General features: G+C 55.3%; 1 protein-coding gene across 1 annotated transcript in view; it reads left to right on the forward strand.

Annotated features, from left to right (window-relative positions):
- TG (thyroglobulin) overlaps positions 1 to 15,490 on the forward strand; it is a 229,798-nt gene that overhangs the window by 35,757 nt on the left and 178,551 nt on the right. The window contains exons 19-22 of the mRNA XM_051844054.2: positions 197 to 353; positions 2,014 to 2,238; positions 8,364 to 8,513; positions 12,254 to 12,424. Coding sequence (XP_051700014.2) covers positions 197 to 353; positions 2,014 to 2,238; positions 8,364 to 8,513; positions 12,254 to 12,424 — 703 coding nt within the window. The remainder of the gene's footprint in view (positions 1 to 196; positions 354 to 2,013; positions 2,239 to 8,363; positions 8,514 to 12,253; positions 12,425 to 15,490) is intronic.

The raw sequence follows: 15,490 nt of genomic DNA on the forward strand, positions 1-15,490 counted from the left end.
CGGGGCAGGTCATTTCACTTCTCTGGAGCTTGTGTGCCTCCAGTAGGGAAAAGGGAGCTACCACGTCCTGGCTTCCTCAAGCAGGACCAGCAGAGGGGGAGAGGGAGTGATGGAGGCCGTGTTCCCGGCCTGGTGTGGCATCAGAGGAACCAGCTCGCCACTCTGCCCCCATCTGAAAGTGTCTGTTTCCACGCAGGTGCAGACTTCGGGGACCCCCATTTCCATCCCTGCCTGTGACGGCTCCTCAGTGCAGGTGTGGTGTCTGACTGGGGAGCGTTTGGGAGTCAATGTCACATGGACATCGCGGCTCGAGGACATCCCCGCGGCCTTCCTGCCTGATTTCCGTGACGTTGGTATGCTTTTCTGCACAGCTGTCTTGAAGAGCGGTGTAGCTTCTCTAGGTCCCGTTTTCCTCCTCTGTCCAATGGAGCTAGTGGAGCCCGAGCTGCCTCCCATTGAGGGTCTGCGGAAGGAGTCCTACACTTCACCCCCTGGGAGAGCTAATTACTGAAAAGTGTAGGGCTCACAAAGTTCTCAGTAGCTCACTACCAATGCACAATGTCATCAAGAAGAAAGCGTGATCGTACCAAGAGTATTCTCCAGTTCTTCTCTTGGATTTCTCTGCGCAGAGGTGTGAAGGGGAGAGTGGAGTAGAGTGGGCGTCTTCATTGGCTTGGCATTTGGGTCCCACCCACTTGCAGTTATAAGCCATTTGGAACCACTTACGCTGCTTGAACCAGGGAGGTGTGATATGGATATAGCAGTGGAGTAGAGAGATAAGGGTCAGAATGGAGTTTATAATCTCAGTTATGAACATGCATCAAGTTGAGCTCTGAGCTTTCTGGTAGGAAGTAACTCATGTATCTCTCCTTTCTTTTAAAGATCAATCTATTTATTTATTTATAAGTCAGCATTACAAATAGAGAGAGAGAGAGAGGATAGAGATAGCTTCCATCCACTGGCTCATTCCCCAGGTGGCCACAATGGCCAGGGCTGGGCCTGGCCAAAGCCAGAAGCCAGCAGCTTCCTCTGGGTCTCCCGTGTGAGTGGCAGGGGCCCAACCACTTGAGTCATCTTTCGTTGCTTCCCCAGCCCATTAGCAGGGAGCAGGATTGGAAGTGCAGCAGCTGGGACACGAACGAGCTAATCCATGTATTTCTGACCGGAAACCGGGGGTCAACTCTTCTCTCTTCTACCATCCAGTGGCACAGAGCCAGGGCCAGCATGGGTTGGCGTTTGCCTTCTCTTTTAGGAGGGAAACTTGTAGAAAATGTTGCCAGGGTGTAATCCCAGAGTCTGCTCCGTTGGCAGAGATCTGTGGGAAGTACCCCTCCCCCAGTGTGCCCAGCCTTATGGATTATGAGGCCCTCTCTGATTTCCTCCGGAGAGCCTGGGTGCTCGGATAGCTTTGGAGCTGCCCAAGCACGAGTCCTGGCTTCCACGGGGAGGTGGCAGTGAGTGGGCTTTCCAGCTGCCAGCAGTACCACAAAAGTTGGCTCCTTGCCGGGATCTGCCCCAGCCCTTATGTGGTGCTCATCTGCTCCCTTGCAGGAGAAAAGACAGTTCAGAAGGCTGGAGGCCTTCTCCGAGGCGTGGCCTCCTCTCTGAGGGGCTGTCCTGGAATGCCTAGCAGAGGCATGCCCAGACCATTTTGCTGATGGGAAGGCTGAGGCACAGAAGCGGTGCTGAGGGTGGAGGTGGGTGGATGGCTAGATAGTGCCTGTCTGATGACTGACTGAAGACATGATACCCTGTACCGATAGGGGTCGCACTGGTGCCACAGAAGCGACGGGAGCCAGGAGGCCTTGGTTGCAGTCCTGCCTGTACTCCTGACTCCTGTGTGGCCTTGGGCCGCTCAGTCTCTGGGCTTCAGTTCGCCCCCTGTAAGATGAGGCCCCAGATGATGCCTACGTCTCCTTGCAGCTAGAGTGTTCCTGGCAGCCCTGCCCTCCTGATCCCCCCAGGCCTTACGGAGAACAGCTGGTGACCTCTGCCTCGTCCTGTGTCTTCCAGAGAGGGCCCTGGTGGGCAAGGAGCTGCTCGGGCACTTCACGGAGCTGATCCAGAGTGGCGCCTTCCAGCTGCATCTGGATTCCAAGACTTTCCGGGCAGACACCGCCGTCCGCTTCCTCCAAGGGGACCACTTGGGCACCTCTCCCAGGCCATGGTTTGGGTGCTTGGAAGGATTCGCCCGAGTCCCACCCACTGGCAGCGCCGTTCCAGGCTCACTGGGATGCGGTAGGTTCACCTCCTTCTCCTGGGACTGCAGTTATGGGGCTCCCTGAGGCTTGGAGAAGGGGCACAGGTGCTCTGGGCAGTCCCAAGTGGCGATGGATCAGTCCTGTCCTTTAGGACCCATGGCAAGTGATCCGTGGAGGAGACTTGCTTGGGTTGCTCTTGTCCTTGGCGGCAAGCTTCAGAGGTCACTTTCACTGGAGTCCAGCTGCAGGTGCCTTGGATGGAAGCTGTATTTCCTGCTGCACAGCCCAAATTCCCGCCAGTTCAGTGGCCCACGGCAACACACACACAGTGTCTAGGTCTGTCGGTCTGGAGTCTGGCATGGCTTTCCTAGAGCAAAGTCAGGATGTCTGCAGGGTGTGTTCCTCCTGGAGACCCTCGAGGGGAATCTGTTTCCTTGCTTTCCAGTGGCCAAGGGCTGTCCGCATTTCCTGGCTGGCGGCTCCTTCCTTCCTCGCCAAAACCAGCCGTGGGTGACCCTTCTTCCATGGGCACATCCCTCCCTGGCTGCTTTCTGCTTCTCGACACTTGTAATGACACACAGTGGGGCGATCCAGGATACGCCCCCACCCCCGACGCGAGGTCAGCTGGTTGGCGGTGACCTTCATCCCATGTGCAGCCTGCATTCCGCTTGGTGAAGTGGCCTGACAGCCACAGGTCTGGGGCATGAGGATGCAGACGTCGCGTTCTCTCACTGAGGCCGCCAGGGTCTCATGGCATAGACCCATGCTCTCATGGGAAAGGAGACCGAGCGGTGTTTCTGTTGAGCTGAAGAGGAGAGGTTTCATGTTTCTTTACTCATTATTTATATTGGTTACGACACAAAAGCTACATGGCCTCTCCTTTCCTGAGATCCACGCCAGTTGTGCATTCCACACTGGAGCTGAGATGGAATCCTACCCGAGCACAGAGACCCCACCGCTTCCCCCTGATGTTCAGACGAGACTGGCAGTTTGCACTGCGCCTTGTAGCTCTGTGGTGCTCACACTAGCCCAGATGCAGAGCTGGGGGAGATTGTGTGTGTGTGTGGGGGGAAGGGTGGCCTTGAGCAGGGCTGACCCCCAGCAGGGAGCACAGCCCACCTGACTACCAGGGGCTGAGTCAGCCCCACCCTCTGGCAGCAGAACCCATGGTTTTTCCTTCCGCCTCGCAGGAAGTGGGAGCAGGAGAGGAGGGTGCTGCCTGCCAGGGTGGGTGGGGCAGGGGTGCGGGAAGGGAGAGACAGCCAGCATGCTGGCTGCGGGGGTCCCAGATTTCAGCCCGCTGAGTCTTGGCTTCCACTAGTAGGGGTGTGTGTGTGTGGGGGTGTGATGTGTGATATGTGTGGTGTGTTTGTGGTGTGTATGTGTGTGGCATCTGTGTGTATGTATGTGGTGTGTGGTGTGTAGGTGGTTTATCTTTGGTGTGTGTATGTGGTATGTGTGGGACGTCTGTGTAGGGTTGTGTGTGTCACAGGTGTGTGTGTGTGTATGAAATACATAAAGAGGCTGGACTAGAAGTTGGACCCCACGGTTCTTCCCTCAAGAACTCGATTTCTGCTTCCCGTCAGCAGGGGCATGAGCAGGGGTGCTTAGCTCAGAGTGAGGGGGAGAGCTTAGCGGAGGGTGTGGGTGTTTCACCTGACTGGAAACCCCTGGCTCTTCCTGGGACTCAGGCAGTCTCAGGGTGGCCAGGGTTTCAGAGCACCCAGGAAAGGCAGGGTGCGGTGTTCCCAGGACGCTGTGTCCTTGCTGTAGAACTGGGGCTGGCTGCCTTTTCCGGGCAAAGACCAGCTGGCAAGTGTTTTAGGCTTTGTGGCCCACGCCATCTCTGTCCCCATGTCCCCACTCAGCCACTGCAGGAAGAAATGGGGCCGAGTTGCAGTCGACCTTGATTTACCCAGACAGAAGGGGAGCTGGATGTGGCTCAGGGGCTGCAGCTTCATAGGGCTTGCTCCCAACCCGTGTTCTGCTTGTCAGCTGCTGCCACCTCTTCCTGCCTCAGATTCATCAGGTGCACCGTTGGGCTCTACCGCCTGGCTCCACATGGCTAGAAGGGCCCAGAAGGGAAGTCACAGATGCAGTTTCGCCAGCATCAGTGGTGGTATTTTTCGCCTGCTGAGTTTCTAGGCTTTGCTAGCCCCCGGGGCATGCGTGGTAATCCCGTGTTACAGATGAAGAGGAAGCTGGGAGCGTATGGTTGCCTGTATCACTTGGAAACTGCCAGCTATGAACGTTGGGCGGACCTGGGCTGGAGTCCAGGCCCCAGCCCTCTCTCGCGGCGGGATCCTGGGAAAGTCGCTTATCCTGTCGGCAGAATGTGAGGAGCAGGGACAGTAATATGCATTCCACAAGGCTGTGGCTTGGGGAGCATGAGACGGTCCATGCACAGCATGTCCCTGGGCACACAGCCAACCCCCACCCCCACTCCCACCCCACCCCACCCCAACACAAGCAGTTTTGCTGAGATTGCAACTCGGCTCCATCGGCCTCCAGTCTTGTCTTCTTGCATGCCTCATCTCCCTTCACAACAAGGGGATCCTGCGTGAACTCGCACCCTCCAGTTCTCGCGTCTGTTCTTCCTGGCTCTTGTCCTCCTAAAACACACCTGGCACACAGCTGTGGAGGCACAAAGTGCAGCATTGTCTGTAGAGGTGGGGCAGGGTTTCTGTGGTCACCTCAGGGGACTCGTTGAGGTGGCCCTGGGAGGGCCATGACTTAGGGGCCAGTGGGCGCTTCCACCCCGTGACCCGTGGAAGTGGACCCTGATGGTTGTGGATGGGGTCACTGCTATTCACCACGTGCTTCAAGGCCAGCCCCAGGGCTTCCCCTTGGAATTCCCTGCTGGCAGCCCCATGGCAGAGTAGCTCATTAACAAGGATCCCAGAGAACTTGTCTGGATTTTCCATTGTATGTTCTGGATGGCATTGACCTTGACTCATTCACTAGGACTTGTTACCATAGAGCTGTGACGAGAGCCAGGCTCAGGGAAGTCACAGACAGGGCTCCCCGTCAGGGAGCTCACAGTTGGAGAGCTGGGAGGGAGTAGACGGCTACACCATCCTGTGGAAAAGCCTTTTGTACCCTGGTCAGAGCCGTCGGGAGAGGCTTGCTGGGGTGGCTGGGGGGAGGAAGTGTGGAAGGTGAGAACTTGCTGCTTGGATGAGAGCAGGCAGGAGGTGGGGTGTGTGTGTGTGTGTGCGCACCTGCATGTGTTCCTGTGTGTGTGTGCATGCCTGCATGTGTTCCTGTGTGTGTGTGTGTGCGTGTGCGCGCCTACATGTGTTCCTGTGTGTGTGTTCCTGTGTGTGTGTGCACGTGCCTGCATGTGTTCCTCTGTGTGTATGTGTTCCTGTGTGTGTGTGCGCATGCCTGCATGTGTTCCTGTGTGTGTGTTCCTGTGTGTGTGTGCGCGCGCCTGCATGTGTTCCTCTGTGTGTGTGTGTGTGTGTGTGCGCATGCCTGCATGCGTTCTTGTGCCAGGGATGATGAGGCAATGAAGAACATTCCAGAAATGGGAATGAGTGTTAAAGCGGGGAGCCCTGAAGTGCCCCTGCGTCAGGCAGATAGTTGATACAGTTAGGGAGCCGGCTGTTTTGGGAATGTGACAGGAGGCGGGGCCCGGGAGCCAGGCAGGAACCAGGGCAGGAGAGGCCTCTAGTGATGAAGGTTTTTTATGTTGGGGAGTGAGTGGGCCAGGTGGGCTTCAGAGAGCTTCCTAGTGGGCAAGGGGCCAAGGGGTTCCTCACAGGTGTCTTCCCGCAGCATGGGCCGGGTTGGCACGAGGGGTAGCCTGATTCCAAAGCCTTGGAGAGCGCTCCGACTTGGTCTCAGCTGCCTCACTTTGAAGGCAAATGCGCGGTGGCAGTGGTGGGCTCAGTGGTAGGGGAGGAGCCCCCTGCTGAAGGAAGCCTGGCCCTGGTCCGCGAGGTCTCATTCTGACTCAGGAGAGTGTTCTTTGGGGTGGAAAAGACTGACGTCAGAGACAGAGAGCTGGGGTGGGAGGAGGCAGCACACGCCTTCCTGGAGCACAGGAGGCTGGGAGTTGCCGGCCCTGCAGCCCACGGCCATTCCCAGCCTTCGGTTTTCTACCTCGCCTGCCCTTTGGGTTTTAGATGCGAGGCCGCTTGCGCTGAAAAGCTTTTGTTTTCCTTTAGCTGAGTTTGGAGGCCACTTCCCTGAAAACCTAGCCACCGTGAAGGGACCGAAGAGCTAGAAATGATTATCAACAGCCTGACTCATAGGAGTAACGAAACTGCCCTTGCTGCGGGGGGTGTCACTTGCTGGTCCAGACCGGAAAGCACACAGCTCAGTTTCCAAGACGTGGCCCGAGTTTCTGATTTACTCAGACACGCCACGTACGTATGCAGGCCAGGGACAGCGGCTGCTCCCCCAACACTGGCTCCTGCCGCCCCAGCCCTCTACCTGGTGCTCACTTCAAGGGAAGCGATGGATTTGGAGGTGGAGCAGAGGCTTTGGTTTGGAGACCAGTGAATGGGACTCAAATCCCGCTTCCATCACCTCACAGCCTGCTCAGCTAGGACCTTGAATTTCCGTTTTCTCCAGTCTAGATTGGGGTTTATGCTTTTCTCATAGGCCTGTGATATAGGGCACTAAAACATCTGGCACTGTGGTTGGCATTGTCTGTAATCTCACGTCTCTACTGCCTTCTGCAGAAAAACACACTAGGAAGTAATGCATGAGTGTCTTGAGCTCGGTGCGCTCATCTGTGAAATGGGGCCAAAATTCCGCTCTTGAGACAGTGCTGAGTGAGTGCACAGAGCACCCAGCAGAGTGCCGGGCAGGACAGTGGGCCAGGATTTTGCTCCTACTTTTTACTGGGTGAAAGGTCAGTTCTGCCGGGAGTTATTTGACAAACTCTTTGGGAACACAATACCGAAACAGGAAAAAAGCAGGAAAAGCCTTGTCCTGCACCCTCTTCTGTGAGCGACCAGGTTCAGTGGGGTCAAGTTCAAGGACGTCCCTCCCAGCAGAGCTCCCCAAACCCTGACTCAAGTTTTTTGTGAGGCCTGCATCGCCCTAGTTGGCTATGTGGCTTCCCTGCCTGTGCTGTGTTGGAGGAGGAGAGTTGGGAGATCAGCAGTGTCAGAGCCACAGGATCACAAAGCCCTGGGAGCAGGCCGAAGAGCGGCTCCAGGGTGCAGTGAAGGGGGCATCCAGGGGCATGGGTTGTAGGGGCTCCACCCTCAGGGTCATATTTGGGTGTTCGGAGTCAGTCGGGAACCCAGGAGCCCCAACAGTGAGAGCCCCCTCAGTCGTGATTTCTGGGTGCCTCACTCACCTCTCCTTGGTCCTGGGTCTAAGAGTGCTCTTGGGGGCCACCTGTGGGGACCAGAGGCCACAGGAGTCATATGAGATGGCACCCAGCTATTGGCATTGCCCCCCGTACGGATGGGTGGGTGTTGAGGCTGGTTGTATGGAAGGGCTTTCTCCCAGTGGAAAAGCGATGACTGAGCCCACCCAGGAAGCTGGCATCCTGTGTGTGCTTTAGGCATCCTGGGAGGCAGGACTCCACCCTCCCCCCCCATTTCACAAGGGAGACAGTCAACCTTAGGACAGTCCAAGGTTACACAGGGGCAGTGGCAGATTACCCGACCCCAGCATTTGTGACCTTGACCACACTCCACCACACCCTTGGCTTTGGGAAGCATTCCCATGGCAACCTGGGCACAGACTCGTCTTTTAAGCTGTTCTCCAACTTGCCCTGCTGCCATTCTTCCCTTGGGACCCAAGGTCTGGCTCGGCATCTGGCTCTGGTGGGCCGTTTTCATTCCTTTCCTCGGATGGGCCCATCTCACTTCCCACTGCAGCACTTTGCCATTGCACTTGCCCCTGCCTGGACGTCTCTGCTCCTGCGTCTTTGCCTGGGGTCCTCTCCATCCCCCTCAGGTGCATCCCCTCACTAGCACACCCACCCCTCCTGCTGCAGGTCACCCATAACTGGAATCCTTGTCTGACTCCCTCCTTTCCTACAAGTGTACCAGCTCCTAGGGAGCAGGAGCCTCGTCTGCCTCCTTCATGGAGCCCGGGACAGAGTCGGTTCTTAGTGGGCGGTCTCTAAGCTGATTGTGTTTGTAAAGAGATTGTCTTGTTCCTTAATGTCATCTCTCTGCTTGCTGTTTCCAGTTAAGTGTCCTGAAGGAAGCTATGCCCAGGATGAACGGTGTGTCCCCTGCCCTGTTGGATTCTACCAGGAACGGGCAGGTAGCCTGGCCTGTGTGCCGTGTCCGGTGGGCAGAACCACCACTTCTGCTGGAGCTTTCAGCCAGACTCACTGTAAGTTCTGCAGGGCTCAGGTTTGAAATAAAACCCCGCAGTGTTTGGGACACAGCCGAATCTCTGCACCTCTACCTGACTGACGCGTTGGGCCTGCTGCTTCGCTCTTATGGGAGGCTCTGCTGAGCATGGTAGGATGCTTGGTAGCATCACTAACTGTACTACTCCAGTAGCACTCCCTCCCCCAAGCTGTGGCACCCAAGTGTGTCTCCAGATAATGCCAAGCGACTCTTGGAATGGGGGGGGTGGTGGTAGTTGCCCACCACTGAGAGGCACACAGTGTGATTAATAACCAAAGGGCCACCGTCTTCGAGTCCCCATCCTGTGCCAGGCTCAGGGCCGGGCATATCACCTGTGCTCTCTCAAGTTCACCCCTCCCCACATCCCTAACTGTTACAGATCGGAAGGAAGGGGCTCAGAGAAGTAATGGAGTAGCCAGATTCACTCAGCTCATTGGTGGCATAGCTACCTTTTGATCTTGCCTGTGTCTGATTCTGAAACTTCTGCTTTTTGTACGTCAACCTTATCAGACAGAGAGGTGGGAGATATTTTCCATCCACACTCATTGCCCCCGTGGAGCTCGTCTTCCCTTTCTGGCTCTGTACCCTTGTCGGCACCGTGTGCACACATGGCCTTCCCATATATCATGTGATTTCGCTTGGCCTACTTACTTGATGCTCACGGAGGTGTTGTGGGTTTTTCCTAGCTAGGACCCATAACTAGCCTTATTGGAAATTTTCTCAGGTTACTCTAAAATTGTGTCAGTGTGAGGCAAAAACTTTTTGGCTCACAATATGAATTATTTCTAGAATTTTTAAAACAAGTGATCAAAGGAGGCCATGTTGCTTTCTTTAATGAAGTTTCCTTGGACAGGAGAGCAATGGTGATGCGACATTAATTCCAAGAAAGTACAAATAAGAGGACTTTCCTGGGCTGCAGTCTGCCGTTCCTCCTGGGGAAGGAACTCTCCCCAAGGATCTAGATTGTCCTTAGCATCCAGGCAGCACTCTCAGTCTGCCCCACACTGTGCTTTGAGATGCCCTGGAGTGCTGTGCAGGGACCGTGAGGGTTAGGGGAACAGAGGCAGGGGCTGAGACGGGCACAGTCTGTCCCTACTCTCTTCTCTGGCTGGGGATCTAGGCCAAGTCCCCTCCAGTCCCTGAATGTCAACTCCCTCATCTATGACATCTGAGACGTACCCCTGGGTGGCTACAAAACGCATCTGAGTTCAGGCGATGGTTTTCCCTTATCATAGACTGGTGCTTACACAGCACACATTGCTTCTCCCAGTTCCAGAGGCTGCAAGTCAGGTCAGCATGCCAGGCTGGGGGGCTCTTTGTGGGCTCTCTTCCTGGCTAGGTCGTCACATGGCATATGCTTGGTGTATCACCAAGGAATGAGAGCTCTCCTGTGTTCCTCTTCTGATTAGGGCGTGGATCCCAGCATAGGGTCTACCTTTCCGACCTCATCTAATCCTACTCCCCTCTCAACATCACACCCCCAGACTCCATCACGTTAAGGATCAGAGTTGCTACAGAGGATTTTATAGGGACACAAGACAGTCAGTGCCCAGCAGAGCAGAACCAAGATGTTTAACGTGAACAGTGGACAGTTGTCCTGTGTCCTGCCTTGGGAGCCAGCTTGGACGGCATTCTGTGCGGTCATGGAGGCTGTATTGTATCACTTCCCCATGGCTAGACATCTTCCTTAAATAATAGAACTGATTTGAGTCAGCAGTTATCCAGGATCAAGATCGGAGTTTGGGCTAAGAGTCTGTTTGTATCTAAGAACTTCTCCATGGCTCATGAACTTCCTCGTGTGCCAATCATTTTACATGTTTTGTGTTCCTACATGGATTCACACAGGAGAAGCACAAGGAGGGAGGCAGTGCTGAGTGTTAGTGATGCCAGGCAACCTCAATGCTTCCTGGTTTCCTTTGGGTGTTGGGATAGCTCTGATCCCAGTTCCTCTGTCTCATCGATGTCTGCATTGTAGCTCCTGCTTACACTCTTCTCCTGTGTCGTCTACCTTAGCAGGCTCACTGGGAGTGTTTGAGGTTGTGTTGATAAAGAAGTAGCTCTCTGTCTGCTATTTAATGAGGTGTGGATTCACAGATACAATGTAACCTTTGGAGCCCCCCCCCCCAAGTTGTTACTAATGAGTGGTTAATCCTATAACTAACAATCTTGAAACATTGAAGCCGTGTTGTGATTGAGTCTCTGGGCTGGCACAGAAGGTGACCTTTCACCTACTTTCTTGCCTGTGGCTCCAAGTCAAGGTATTCCCTTTGATATCAGTCATCAAAATTCATGCAGCACCTGATTTGTGCCAAGGATCTATGAGTATATACAACAAATTGAGAGAAAGTCCTTGTCCTCAGGAACTTGAGAGCGATAGGAAGAGGAAGCCAGTGAGTCTATGAACATAAGTCCAGTGTATGTAATACTATGGAGGAGCTATGTGTTGGCCACTTACGGCACCTTGCACTTGATCTTGAAAGATGGGGGAGGATTGGCTATGTGGCCAGGTGGAGAAGAGACTTCCAGGAAGGGGAAATAGCTTGAGCACAGGCATGGAGGGTTCCATCCATGCATTTGACTAATATTTTTTCTAAAATTTATTTGAGAAGAAAATGCCCACAAAGGTTGGGGCCAGACAGGGGCTGGGAACTCACTCCAGGTCTCCTGCATGAATGGCAGGTATCCAGCTACTTGGGCCGTCACTGCTGCTTCCCGGGGTCTGCGTTAGCAGACAGCTGGAGTCAGTGTTGAACCCAGGCACTCTGACGGGGGCTGTGGGTGCCTTAACTGCTAGGCAAACACCTAACTCCTGGACTAATGCTCAATTTTGGATTTGAGGGAGGGAGAGCTTTTACTGTGACGTGTCAGATGTTGAGCAAGGCACTGAGTTATGTTCATGAGCTCAGCCAGCTCTGGTCCCTGCCCCACGGGGTAGACTGGGGACTGCCAGGTGGATACATGGACACAGCAGTTACTCTCCTGCCATGAAGGAGAGGCATGGGTCCTTGGGAGACTGTGCAGCTGTTGGACCTGGCCTCGTGGTCAGGGTGGAGGTGTCCCAGGCTCTTTGAGCTGCTGTAGCCAAACACTCTGGGGTGCCTTCTGGAAACATGTGCTCCAGAAGCAGGCCAAGGCCAAGACACTGGCAGGCGTAGCACCCGGTAGACAGTGGCTTCATGAGTGGGCACCCCTGGGCATCTTTGATAAGGGCACTATCTGTTCATGAAGGCTCCACCCTTGTGACCTAACTCCTGTCACATGGGGCATAGGATTTAATACATGAAGTTTGGGAGATGCCAACATCCAGACCCTAGAAGGAGGGCATCCTGAGGAAATGGGAAATGATGGACAGTGAAGAGTTTTCCCAGTGAGCACTGGGGGCGCGTGTACCAGGAGACGGGACGCCACGAGCAATGCCTGTGTTAGGGTAGTGGTATCAGAGGGGCTGGCGTGTTCAGGGCACTCAGTGTAGTGGGTGTGTGGGGGGCAGAGGCAGCGTGTACAGGAGGGAGGAAGGGTGTGGGGCAGATTTCAGGGCCTTATCGATCCAAAGAGGCAGGCTCAGTGCGGTCCTTTGGTCAGGGTGGGTACGCTAAAGAGTTTGGCGTTAGGAAGTCGGGCTGAGGTGTATGAGTTGGCCATCTGGTCAGTGGCCAGCTGACTGGGAGTCCAGAGGGGAGGGATCCTGTCACTGATCGCCATGTCTGTCTCTTGTTCCAGGTGTCACCGACTGTCAGAGGAGTGAGGCAGGCCTGCAGTGTGACCAGGATGGCCAGTACCGAGCCAGCCAGAGGGACAGCATCAGTGGGAAGGCTTTCTGCGTAGACAGCGAAGGGCGGAGGTTGCCGTGGTCGGAAACAGAGGCCGCGCTGGAGGACTCCCAGTGTGTGGGTACGTGGGGAGGCTGAGCGGTCATGGTCATGGGGCTGGAGGAGGCTCTGAGCAGCCTTGTGCTAAAGGAGACACTGCTGGAGGTCTGTTTGTCTCCGTCTTCTTGGTTTGAGGACTTGTAACCTATGCAGAAGCTAGAAGAAGAGTAAGATGAACAAACGCTCATCATCTGGATCCAAAAATTGTTAGTAGTGTTTCGTTCTCTCTCTTTTGTTTTTCTGAATCATTTGGAAAGTGGTATTCAGACGTTATGAAACTTCGCGCTGAACCACTTCAGCCCGCACGAGGGATGAACTTTCATAGAAGAATCGTCTCTGCAGGCTTCCCTTCCGGCAGGCGGCTTGCTCTAAATCTGGCCCGCCTTTCTCCCCACTAGGGTGCCGGGTGCCTGTCCTGTTTCATGACTTCCTGGGCAGCCCAGAATAAGTTGCTCAAGCTCTCTGACCCTCCATCCCCAAACACTTGCTGCTTGTGTCTGAGGCACTTTGAAGGCTGACACCATCTTCTGCTGTCAGCAGGTGTTTATTGAGCACCACTGCCATGGTTGTTGCTCCAGCAGAATATGGGAGACTGAGTGATTTATACAGAAGAAAGGGTTTTTGGCTCATAGTTCTGGAGGCTGGGACAGCCACAAGCTTGGCACTGGCATCATCTTAGCTGGTGAGGGCCTCAGGCTGCGACATGAGCTGGAGGAGGAGAGGAAGGGCGGGGGCACTGCTGAAGAGAAGAGACAGCAGCTAACAGCCCTCTCTCGGGTAACCCTGCAGTCCCCTGAGAGCAGCCTAATCCCTCTCTCTGACCCGGTCACCTCTTAAGGTCTCACCGCCTCTTAGCACTGTCACATTGGGAACCAGACTTCAACATGTGTTTCAGAGAGGATGAGCCATACTCACAGCATAGCAACCGCCCCGGGCCAGCCACAGTGCTCCAGTGAAACAGCGGGTCGGGAGGGGCCAGGCGGAGCCTCAGGCATCCTGCAGTGTCAGGTGCCAGCAGGGGGTGGGCGTGGTCTGCAGAGCCAGGAGGCCTGCAGTCCCTTCACCTTTGCGGTCTTGGGCAGTACTCGTCCTGTGCAGTGGGGGTATCAGCGCCTGCCCCGTAGGAGCTCTGGGTATCAGCAGGGACGTGCCTGGCAGAGGCCATGAACGCTCTAGACTGATAAGAAGGCGCAGGAGCCGGGGCTGCCCTGTGCGCTCATCTGTTAACCACGGAGGCGGCTGAAACCCCCTGGAGCCCCCTTACTCCCCACCTGCAGGGCTCTGCTCCGGCTGCCCATTGTCTCCTGCCTCTGCTTGAAGGCACGTGGCTTGAGGTCCGTGGCACTCCCGGCTCAGCAGAGCGAGCCCCGCTGCCAGGGTCTCCCACTGTTTCTGTGGAAGGAGGGAGTTTGCACGCGTGGGCTTGCCATGGCCTGGCATTTTCCATGTCTTATCAATTGCAACTCCCAAGTGGTTCCCTATGTAGATATATTGTCGCCGAGGAAACCGAGGCAGAGAGTTTAAGTACTTCTCTTCCTCACGTAGTCAGGGTCCAGCACACCTAGAATTTGAATGTGTGTCAGACCTCCAGCCCCCTGGTTTTTCTGCTTCTGTCTGGAGTTGTCTGCTTCCCCGTTCAACACACACACAGGCACACGTACACTCTTGCATACACACATGCCTGGTGATCCTCGAGGGAAGCTGGTCCAGCTAATGAGGAAACAGCAGAAAAAACTCCCAGTGAGAGATTATGTTCTTGCCAAGCTCAGAGCAATCATCCCCATCCCTTGCAAACAGCTAACACATCGCAGGATTTTTTTTGGTGTGTGTGTGTGTGTATGTGTGTGTGCGTGCACGTCCCTCCATGAGTAAATTGCAAATCCTATGCAAGTCTTCTGATTTTTCCCAGTATCACTCCTCTCGTGCAGGAATAACAACCAGTGAGCTAGAGCTGGAAGGAGCTGTCAGAGGGCAGCTGGGGCTCCTGCACTGAGAAGAGGTGGGGCTTCTCAGGGGAGCAGCCATTTGCCCCAGGGCCCTGCTGATGGCCGGCCATCCCAGAGCCGGCTCTGGGGATCCGTTTGTGGGCATGTCGCAGCTCGCAGCTCGTTCAACTCTGCATTCAGAGCAGAAGAGAGTCTAATTAGTGGCACCAGGCGTGTCCTGAGTCGGGGCACGGCATTGGTTGGCAGCTTTGATGCCGCCTCCCTGTGGGCTGGCTTGGGAAGAACCTCCGGATGATCCCCAGCGCTGGCTTCCTGTGCCCCCTCGGAGCCTAGGCTTCGCGTTCCGGAGGTGCAGGGGATTTCCACGCTAATGGGCTGGCCGTCCCCGGCGAGTGAACCCCTCTTCTCCAGACCCTTCCATAGCAGCTGTCTCTGTAAGACTGGCAGTGCAAAAGCCGAGGGCTTCAGTCAGCCATGTTCCTGCCACGCAGGAGCCTACCTGAGAGGCATCTGCCCTTCTCTGCCCCGTGGCCGCCGCCTTTGTCCATGCTGCTGTTGTCACCCATTGAGGTCACGGCCATATTCTCCTAATTCCCCGTTCTGCTCAGCCCAACACGTTTTTAATGATATTTTCAGCACAGTTATTTTAAAAGGCAAGTCTGCTTATGCGATGGCCCGTAAAATTCTACAGTGGTTCTGCAGTACTCTTGGGATCAGGTCAGCTTGTAACATCCCAGTCTCCTCTCTCAACTCAGGACAATAAAACCTGCATTCCACTCGGGCTGGCACTGCACCCTGTTTCTTTTTCTACACCAGAGTAGTACGTAGTTGTTGACAGAAAGACTGCATCCCTCTGGTCCTCTGGGTGTCTTCAAGACTGTTTGCTGGCCGGCGCCACAGCTCAACAGGCTAATCCTCCGCCTTGCGGCGCCGGCACACCGGGTTCTAGTCCCGGTCGGGGCGCCGGATTCTGTCCCAGTTGCTCCTCTTCCAGGCCAGCTCTCTACTGTGGCCCGGGAGGGCAGTGGAGGATGGCCCAAGTGCTTGGGCCCTGCACCCGCATGGGAGACCAGGAGAAGCACCTGGCTCCTGGCGTTGGATCAGCATGATGCGCCGGCCGCAGGGTGCCGGCCGCGGCAGCC

The sequence above is a fragment of the Oryctolagus cuniculus genome, chromosome 6, assembly GCF_964237555.1.
Source record: "Oryctolagus cuniculus chromosome 6, mOryCun1.1, whole genome shotgun sequence".
Lineage (NCBI taxonomy): Eukaryota > Metazoa > Chordata > Mammalia > Lagomorpha > Leporidae > Oryctolagus > Oryctolagus cuniculus.